The following is a 10,234-nucleotide window of genomic DNA, read 5'->3' on the forward strand; positions in this document are numbered from 1 at the left end:
CATGGTCAGCCAGACATACATCAAGGAAACATTACCAAGCCACAGTGGAAAGATGCCCATCCAAGCTATAGCCCTTCACAACAGGACAGGTACTTTCCACCTCAGTCTGCTTTTGGACCTTTTACACAGGTTGAAGGGGATCAACAGCAGCCAAGACGAGATGTCACTTATGAACCTGGTTCATATCCAAGCAGATACACACAAGTGGAAGGTCCACCTAGGTGCTACAGGTGTGGATATCTTGGCCATATCGCACATGGATGTCGAGTAAGACTAGATCACCTAAGACACCCTTTAAACTTGCCCAGTTAAAAGGTCTCAAGTTACTTCGTTGTTGGCGATTAGCTAAGCGTTCTCTTTATAATAGTGAGTTAATAAAGTAACTCACAGTATGAGTTCTTTTGTGCAAACCTTTGCTGGTTTTTGTACTTCCAAGGTCCATTCCGGTCTGAGATGCCCCTATCCGCTAGAAGTCGGAAACGTTCCAGTCAGACTCCGAACAACAGGGTCGGCGACGTGGACCTCTGCCAGGATGACCTTGCAGGTGTCAGTTCTTCCAAGAGACCCACTAATCGTCAGCGGCGGAGCGGGCGGGCGGAGATGACCGAGCATCCGGAAGAAAGGACTAATACCTCAGCTATCAATGACATCAATATTGGAGAGGGTGAGGCGGTCCTTAATCTTTTTGCGTCCAATAGTATAAACCAGACTGAAATGCAAGAATTCAAATCTACGTCCATACCCTTAGGCTTTGGGGTAGGAGACAAACTTAAAGCTAAAATTTGGCAAAACAAATTCGTTGAAATATCCTCACTTTTGTCAGGTGATACTCACGACCAAAATCTTACAATTAATGTAAATGGTCAATCTGTCAATGTCTCCGATTCATCAAAGAAAAGGTTTTTGTCTATTGACAAATGGGTTTCTGCATTCCACATTTTTATGTCGGTTTACATTCAGAAATATCCTGAGGATGTTCAGGCTATGTTAAAGTATGTTAGTACAATCAGAGAGCTATCCCAGAAAGGGGGTAACTGGTATGCCTATGATACCAAATTTCGGAAGTTGAGGTCAGAAAAACAATTTGGATTGGTGAACAGTACACTGGGAATTATGGTTTAGTGCAATTACTTCAAATTTGCAGAATTTTCGTCCCTCAAACCAAAGGCAATTAAAGGCAAAGACCCCAGGGTCTGCCAAATCTGCCATCCCAAACGGTTTCTGCTTCAGCTTTCATCTCGGACAGGAATGCAATGCCATACCTTGTAGATACAGTCACTATTGTCCCCAATGCGGAGGTGACCATGGCTACAGTAATTGTGGGCAGAGGAAAGAATTTGGTAGACCAAACCGAGCAAACCAATCTCCCAACCCCTATAAACGTGCACAAGCTAGAACATTGGCTTGAAGGTTATGATATAGAGATTACTACACGAGTGTCTGTCAGATACCATTGATCTTACGAGTTGTTTCAAAACGTATCTAACGAGCGAAAGCGAGTTAGATACGCTTTGTAACAACGAGTTGTAAGATCAATGGTATCTGACAGGCACGAGTGCAGTAATCTGTTTCTTACACATCCTAAAATCGCACCTTTTTAGCATCGAACCGTTGAATTTTGTCTATTCTCATGATTGCAGTAGCGCATTAATACGTAACACCTCTGTCATAAGTGACGTCATCCTATGTGCTGCTTACTACTCATAAATAATGTGACCCTACACAAAAAAGGTTTCCGTCATATTTGTGGATTATCAAGGCGATGATGAAAATGCATACTAGACAAAAACCAAGAACACGCTGGGTGCCAAGTTTTAAGTTTACACCTCAAAGAAATTACCAAATATGTACAACAATGTTAACTTCCGTATGACATCACTACCGGTGACCGACTTTTATAAAATGGCGTGTTCACTGACAACAGTACGCGGGATTTCCAGAGAAGGTTTTCGTTGATTGAGGGATCGTATACACATAAATGTGTCACGTAGGTAATCAGAAACATTCTGACAATCTGCGTACTGTTATTTGTTTACCATGTTTTCCAATGTATCAAAGAGAATTAGTCAGAAATGCAGACAACTACCGTCATCGTTGTGCGTGATTTAGCGTCAGTCATGGCGCCACACAGGAAGGAAACTTTTACATCTTCTGTTGAATTTACCATGAATATTCTCAAACGCGTGATGGAGCCAATGTATGCAACAATTAGTCGAAAGTACCTCTAAAAATGCTACACAGTGTAAAATCTGAATTTTGCTTTGTTTACATTTCAGCAAGTACAGTTTTCCGAGCACAGTTTTCGTTTCCATACCTAATTTATTTCGCATGATTTCATCTAGATAATTTGCATTGGTGACAAAGACCATTTATCCGTTGTTTCGAAAATGTATGAGGAATTCAGGGATGCATGTATAGCACCTGAGTTTGAAATATACCTGATCGAATAGGCATCTCATAACCGGCATTTTGTAAACAATCCAATATGGCGGAACGTACAATTCGGCGTTCGTATTTTCCAAAACATTCTAAACGATTCTAGGCTTATCAGCGACGTTTCAGAATTGTCATTAGTGATGTGATACCCGTGATCACTAATATGCTATTTTTCTACTTTAATTATTCGAGTTAATATCCGATATTTAGATTTCTAAACACACAGTAAATATTTATATAACGCTGTGAATTGTGATTTGGCGAGATTTACAATGTACCTAACTTTCAGTCACTTTCAGTAATTTTGAATTGCCTAAAATGACAGTAAATGATAAACAGAGGGGGGAATTCAAAACTGTGAAGATTCTGCGTGATGTATTGTGAATTTTATTCGATTTCGATGTGAGGGTTGAAGAGAAAGGACATATGTGTCGCCGTGGAATCCAGGGGGTTTACACTCTGAAAAAACGATAATGTTGCCATAACAACAGACAGGTCTTGCTGTTCAATACAGACGTAGGTGAACATTCGACTGAAGCACGAGCTACTTATGAATGACTTACACTCAAGAAAGTAGTCCGTCATCATCTGACTCCAGGTCATCACCATGGAGTAGCCAATCACAGTCCTGGAATTTGATCTCACACATATGTTTGATACCAGTTATCTCAAATGGGTTTCTCACCCACAGGTGTGTAAGAAAAAGAAATCACTGATTATCTATTAGAGGGTTTCAAGTTTGGGTTTTGCATTGGATACGAGGGTAATTCAAAATCAGGAGATTGTCACAACTTAAAAAGTGCTTCAGATAACATAGACGTGGTCCAAAACAAAATAAGCAAAGAATTAAGACTAGGTAGGATATCAGGCCCCTATAAACAGTTCCCACTAAAGGATTTTCATCTATCTCCCCTTGGGGTATGCCCCCAAAGAGTCCCAGGTCAATTTAGAATGATCCATTACCTTTCTTATCCTTATGGTAACTCTGTCAACGATGGTATACCTGAAAAGGCGAGCAATGTACATTCCTTAGATGAAGCAATTGACATTATTGTTAGGATGGGCTCGGGGTCTTATATGGCGAAGTGCGAACTTGAATCAGCTTTCAGAATTGTACCTATTCACCCTCACGATTATCACCTACTTGGTTTCACCTGGAAAGGAGAATATTATTTCGATAAGTGCTTGCCAATGGGTTGTTCGACAGCATGCAAAATTTTCGAGACGTTTAGCACTGCGTTGAACTGGATTGCAATTAACAAGCTCGGGATAGGACAAATGCTGCATATTTTAGACGACTTCCTCATTATTTCTCAGTGCAGGGGCAAGTGTCGTGGAGAACATTTTTAAACATATGCGGAGATATTGGGATTCCTTTTGCGCCGGAAAAAACAGTAGGGCCTGCCAACTATCTCCAGTTTCTGGGAATCGAAATAGATACTATTTCTATGGAAGCCAGGTTACCTTCAGACAAATTAGTTAAGGCTAGAAACTTAACCGCTGATATGTGCAAGATGAAGTAGGTTAGACTTAGTGAGCTGCAATCCTTATTAGGCTACCTCAATTTCACTTGTAAAGTTGTGGTACCAGGTAGGGCTTTTCTTAGGGGGTTGTATGATTTAACTGTTGGGACCCAGAGACCCCATCATCGGATACGGTTAAATAAGCAAGCTCGGGAGGATCTTAAATTGTGGCTGCAATTTCTAAGTCAGTATAACGGGATATCCGTATTGCGGAAACAGGCGTGGTTGTCGAATAGTGCGCTTCATCTCTTTACCGACGCTGCAGCGTCGTTAGGGTATGGAATTGTTTTTAGAAGCAAATGGGCGTATGGAGTTTGGCCAGGCTGTTGGAAGTTGTTTAACATAGCTGTCTTAGAGTTTTTTCCCATTGTGTTGGCAGTTAGATTATGGGCTGAAGAGCTAAGAGGAAAATGTATTCTGTTTCATACAGACAACATAGCTTTAGTGTCCGTTATCAACAAGCAAACGTCTAAAGAAGTCAAGTTGATGTCTTTGGTGAGGGACCTTGTTCTTTTGTGTTTGAAACAGGATATAATTTTCAGAGCGGAACACATACTGGGAAGACATAATAAGTGGGCAGACCTTCTTTCTCGTTTACAGATATCAAAATTTCTCAGTCAGGCACCATGGGCAGACAAGCAGGAAACGCGGATTCCTCCGCCCCTACAACCCGAGAATTATCTATTCACTTAGATACTTTATTAGGGGCAGCTCTATGTAAGAATAGTCAGGCTACATATACCAGAGCGTGGGATTTGTACAATGAATTCTCCCGGGATTGTCTAGGTATTTCGCCGGCGCTACCGATAGCAACACCTACCTGGGCACTATTTTTGGCGTATATGTTCCATTTAAAGTTAGCACCTTCAACAATGAGGACCTACATTTCAGCGTTAGGTTACATTCATAAAATTTGCGGTTTAGAGGACAAATCAAATTCTTTTCAAGTTCAGAAGTTGTTACATGGGGCTAAGTGTCTAAACTCTTCAGTAGACCAGCGTCTACCAATCACAGAGGACATACTGGGCAGGATGATTGACTCATTACCTGTGGTGTTTTCCAACCCTTCAATCAGACTACTTTATGACACAATGTTTTTAGTCGCCTTTCACAGATTTTTTCGGATTGGTGAACTGACGGTGCGTAGTTCGGATGAGGAAGCGGCCTTGCAGGTGCAGGATGTTTCACTTTCCAGCTCCGCGGCCTATCTTAACATATCGATGTATAAACACAACAGCGGTAAAGCTAGCAAGATCGTCACACTAGACAAGTTAGACAGTAACCTATGTCCAGTTGCTGCGCTCAAACGTTACCTACGACAAAGGCCTCTCTTCCCAGGCCCTCTGTTTTGTGACAGATGCTTTAAACCGGTAGCAAGATCCTCCTTTAACGAGGCACTCAGAGTTGTATTTAACTTCTTAAGGTTAGATTCTACTAGATACAAAGGACACAGTTTCCGTACAGGTGCAGCATGCTCGGCAGCAAAGAAAGGCTGGTCTGACGCAAAAATTCGGCAAAGGGGCCGGTGGAATTCAGATGCATTTAAAGCATACATTCGTGTTCAGCTGTAGAGAATAAGGGTTGTTGTCGGTAGCGTAGCTCAGCCGTAAAAGAGCCTATTGGCTGAATAGGACTAGTAAGGGCAGTTTGGCTATCTAGAGTTTTATTTATCACTTAAATGTAGGGAAAATGCGATTGTTATTGATCTACTCATACAGCTCCGATTACAGAGTAGAGTTTGTTGTTCAATGTATCACTTACTATGTTATAATGTGTGTTAACTTGTTATGGTTCATTATGCCAAGACAGGGAGTGTGGTGTTTCGCATGGACAGACACTATGCTTCATGGTCAGGCGAGTTTGTTCAATTAAAGTCTGTCATGAACTATTTTTTTTTTTTAAGTAGCTACATGTAAATATTTACACGTCCCAACTAGGGGCCTTTATGAATTACATAGTAGAGTTGAGTGTTGTATGGTTGCATTTTATGCCTTACCCTTATAATAAGTGTTAAAACAGGGGTGTGGTGTCTCGCATGAGCAGACACTATGCCTCAGGGTCAGGCAATTTGCTCAATGAGTTTCATTATTTAATTCTAATAATTATTAATGTTACCCCGGTAATAATTTCATGTTCCATCAAGGAATCTTTTATGATTTCCATTTCGTGCGGGCGATCTCAAGTATTGGTCCGCACCAATAATTAACTACAGCTGTTTTAGATTACATTGTTTACGAAATGTAGGCCTATATAGTACGTCATGATACAAAATATTTTATGATAACCTAGATAAGAGATACTGCCACCAGGATTTACGTTTGTAGGCAACAGACGATACCGAAGACGAATCCCCAGGTGGAAGTGAAGAGACTCGGGCGAACCGGTCAATACATAACACTTTCTATGGACCTGGAACTCTGTACTATGTTTGTGTGTTTGTATCAAAGAAACTCAATCAATGCAGATCGAGTTACATGGAAAATTTTCCTTGAATCCGGAAACATTCTTGATCAAAGTTGCAGGACTCTTCGCGGGCCTTGTAAGGCAGTGAACAATTAACTTTCACAAACATTCCATACGTAATTTAATAGCTTGCATATATCATATTTCGTGCATAGAGTTAGGGAGGAGGAAGCTGCTTTAAATTTTATTGATACGTTTCTAAAACTCGTCCCGAGACCGTCGTCGGGTGGGGGCATAGTGTTCCACAATTGTGGCGTCGATTCCCCCACCTTTGTGGCTTATTTCATACAATTTTGGATTGGCGAATTGTACGCTTAGGCGTTTATATATACCTTGTAATAAATTTGTCCGCCTTTTGTGCGGGCCTAAACAACAATTATCATTGTCTGTAATTTTTGCCACAAATGAACTGGACGTTCTCAGGTCTAAGGGTTTTTGAGTATAAAAGGGATTTATAGAAGTTGGAGTAACAGCTGCAGGTAGAGGAGTTGCAACAAAAGAGGAAATATCCTGTTTATTTCTGATTGTACCAGACACAAGATATAATGCTAGAGTCCCAGCTTTACTTGGAACAAACATTTTGAGATGTTTACTGGATGACTGTAAGAAGTCGCATGGACACCAATATTTACAGAAAGCTGATTTACATACCCCATGGTATTTAGCATATCGGAGTATTGTCTTGCATGACAAGGATCTTTCTCGGAATAATGGGAAGTCGGGACTGGTTAAGAGTGCAGAGACAAGGAACATGGTGATTCCTGCGAACAATAATGTCATTATTAGAGGATACATTACAAGAGGACTTAGGTCACCACCCGTCTGTGCCCTTTTACAGCCAACTCTACACTCATACCTTCCAGATGATGTTGACATAGCCCCTATGCTCATTTCATATGATGGGTCAAGTTCAGATGTTGTAGAGGTTCATGTCTCCAACATCACCACCAGGACAGTTGTAGTACCACCCAGGTCTTTACTTTGCGAGATACAGCCAGTCACTCTTCAAGGTCCACCAACTTGTCTGCCAGTAGACTCTACAACACTTATGGACCAAGTGGAGATAGAAAAAGAGGGACTTACGTCTGATGAATTCCAGAAAGGACTTGATGTCATCATGAAGTTTAAGGACATCTTCTCTAAGCATGATGAAGATCTTGGACACTCTGACTTAGTTCATCATCGAATAGATCTTGAGAATTCCACTCCTTTCAAGCAGAGACATAGGCGCATCCCTCCAGCCATGTACGAGGAAGTCATAACACATCTACAGGAACTTCTATCAGCAGGAGTCATCAGACCTTCGCATAGTCCTTGGGCATCTAATGTTGTTTTAGCAAGGAGGAAGGATGGCCGCCTGAGGATGTGCATCGATTTTCCCCAGCTTAATAATCGGACAATTAAGGATTCCTATGCTTTGCCAAGCATTGAAGAACTGTTAGACTGTTTGGGTGGGATGAAATACTTCTCTGTGCTGGATATGAAAAGTGGATATCATCAGGTTGAACTTGAGGAGGCACACAGGACAGCATTTACCGTTGGTCCACTCGGATTTTTCGAATATAACCGGATGCCCTTTGGATTGTCCAATTCACCAGCCACGTATCAAAGATTAATGGAACAGTGTCTAGAAGGCCTACATCTCAAGATCTGTTTAACTTACTTGGACGACCTTATCATATTCTCAAGGGCATATGAAGAACATGTAGAACGGTTGGAATTGGTCTTCCGGAGACTTGAGCAGTGTGGACTTAAACTTGCTCCGAAGAAGTGCAAGTTCTTTAAGCGCAAAGTCCGATATGTTGGATATATCGTCTCTGAGGATGGTATTGAGGCCGACCCAGAGAAAGTAGAAAAGATTAAAGACTGGCCAACATCAACAACTCCAGAGGATGTCCGACACTTCTTGGGATTTGCTGGCTACTACAGAAAGTTTGTCTAAGATTTCTAAAAAATTGCAAGACCATTGTCAGAGCTTATGCCCAAGACTGGATCCAAGAAGTCACGTCAACAAACTAAGAAGGTTGATTGGAATTGGGGACCTGTCAAAGAGGATGCTTTTAAGACCCTGAAGACAAGGCTTACTACACCACCGGTGCTTGGTTATGCCGATTATTCAAAGACTTTTGAATTGCACTCTGATGCTTCCACACAGGGTTTAGGCGCTGTTTTATATCAACGACAAGAGGACCATCTGCATGTCATTGCGTATGCAAGCCGGAGTTTAACTCTTTCTGAAAGAAACTATTCGGTGCATAAACTTGAGTTTCTATGTCTCAAATGGTCAGTCTCTAAGAAATTCCATGACTACCTGTACGGACATCACTTTGAAGTAGTGACAGATAACAATCCTCTCACCTATGTCCTGACTACTGCTCGTCTAGATGCAACAGGACATCGATGGCTTGCAGCCCTTGCAAGTTACAACTTCAGCATAAGGTATAGACCAGGTTCAGCCAATACTGATGCAGACAGGCTGTCTCGTTTACCCGGTTGGAATGGATCAAAACAGATGGAACAGATTCCTACCGACTCTGTTAATGCCATTTGTGGAGCCATTCATACTACCAGCTTAGTGGAGAGTTTGTGTCTCTCAGCTTCTATAGTTGGAGATAAGTGAGTGAGTTGGGTTTAACGCCGCTTTTAACAGTATTCCAGTTATATCGCGGCGTGTCAGCTTAATGTGGGAGGAAAGCCCGAAGTGATGCAGGTCTCAGACATTTACCACTTCGGTGAAACCCACGAGCACGGGTATGGTGCTGACAAACCTAGAAACATAATCGGGGCGAACTGGGATTCGAACCCACAATCATAGGTTTCTTGTGTGCCAAAGGGACGCAACTGTGCACAGCGAATCCCGGCGCCTTAGACGACTGGGCCACCCGTGCCCCCCTAGTTGGAGATGAAGAGGAGACAGAGGACAGATGTGATATGAACGCAAGGGACTAGAGGAAATATCAAGCCAAGGGCGCTGCCCTAGTTGAAATCATTCAACATCTCACAAACAGAACTAGACCAGATCGATCTCGCTTCATTGGCGACAAGGAGATGATTGCATTACTGAAGAATTTCAATCATTTCAGGCTGAAGAGAGGAGTGCTATACAGAGTGATCAGTGTGGATGGGGCTGAGTAGGAGCAACTGGTTCTTCCATCTAGATGTCGGGCAGCAGCTCTGCATAGTCTACATGACAACATTGGCCACCCTGGCAGAGACAGAACAATTTCCCTATTACGGGATAGGTTCTACTGGCCAGGAATGACCAAGGATGTCAAACTCCATTTGCAGAAGTGTGCACGATGTCTGCGACGAAAGACAGCTACTACAAGCCGTGCTCCACTAGTAAACATTCAGACATCACAGCCACTGGAGTTTGTGTGTATGGATTATCTTAGTTTGGAACCTTCCAAAGGTGGACAACAACATGTTCTGGTAATCACTGATCATTTCACACGCTACGCTCAGGCATATCCAACCAAGAATATGACAGCAAAGACCACAGCTGAAGCTTTCTTCAACAATTTTGTTGTACACTACGGATTACCAAGGAGGATTCATTCAGGCCAAGTGCCAACTTTGTTGGGAAGCTGATGTCAGAGTTATGCCAAATGTTAAAAATCGACAAGTCACGTACCACCCCTTACCATCCTATGGGCAACAGAATGTGTGAACGTTTTAATCGCACGCTTTGCAACATGCTTGGTACTTTGGATCCAGACAGCAAGAAGAATTGGAAGGCAAATGTAGGTCCATTAGTCCATGCTTACAACTGTACCCGCCATGAGACAACATCACTATCTCCATTCTTCTTG

At 42.1% G+C, this 10,234-nt stretch overlaps 1 protein-coding gene and 1 pseudogene across 1 annotated transcript; both read left to right on the forward strand.

Moving 5' to 3' along the window:
• The first annotated feature begins 453 nt into the window (after positions 1–453).
• LOC139464128 (uncharacterized) lies at positions 454–1,408 on the forward strand (annotated as a pseudogene).
• A 3,177-nt stretch (positions 1,409–4,585) lies between these two features.
• On the forward strand, positions 4,586–5,530 carry LOC139463719 (uncharacterized). Its single transcript, XM_071244970.1, has one exon. It carries the CDS (start codon positions 4,586–4,588, stop codon positions 5,528–5,530), a length of 945 nt encoding a protein of 314 aa, XP_071101071.1.
• The last annotated feature ends 4,704 nt before the right edge of the window (positions 5,531–10,234 follow it).

This window comes from Haliotis cracherodii, unplaced genomic scaffold, assembly GCF_022045235.1.
Source record: "Haliotis cracherodii isolate W230 unplaced genomic scaffold, xgHalCrac1.p SCAF_16, whole genome shotgun sequence".
In the NCBI taxonomy this organism is placed as follows: domain Eukaryota; kingdom Metazoa; phylum Mollusca; class Gastropoda; order Lepetellida; family Haliotidae; genus Haliotis; species Haliotis cracherodii.

Excerpts from the sequence above, each read along its gene's own strand:
- LOC139463719 (XM_071244970.1), top strand. The coding sequence starts at position 4,586 with ATGGGCAGACAAGCAGGAAACGCGGATTCCTCCGCCCCTACAACCCGA.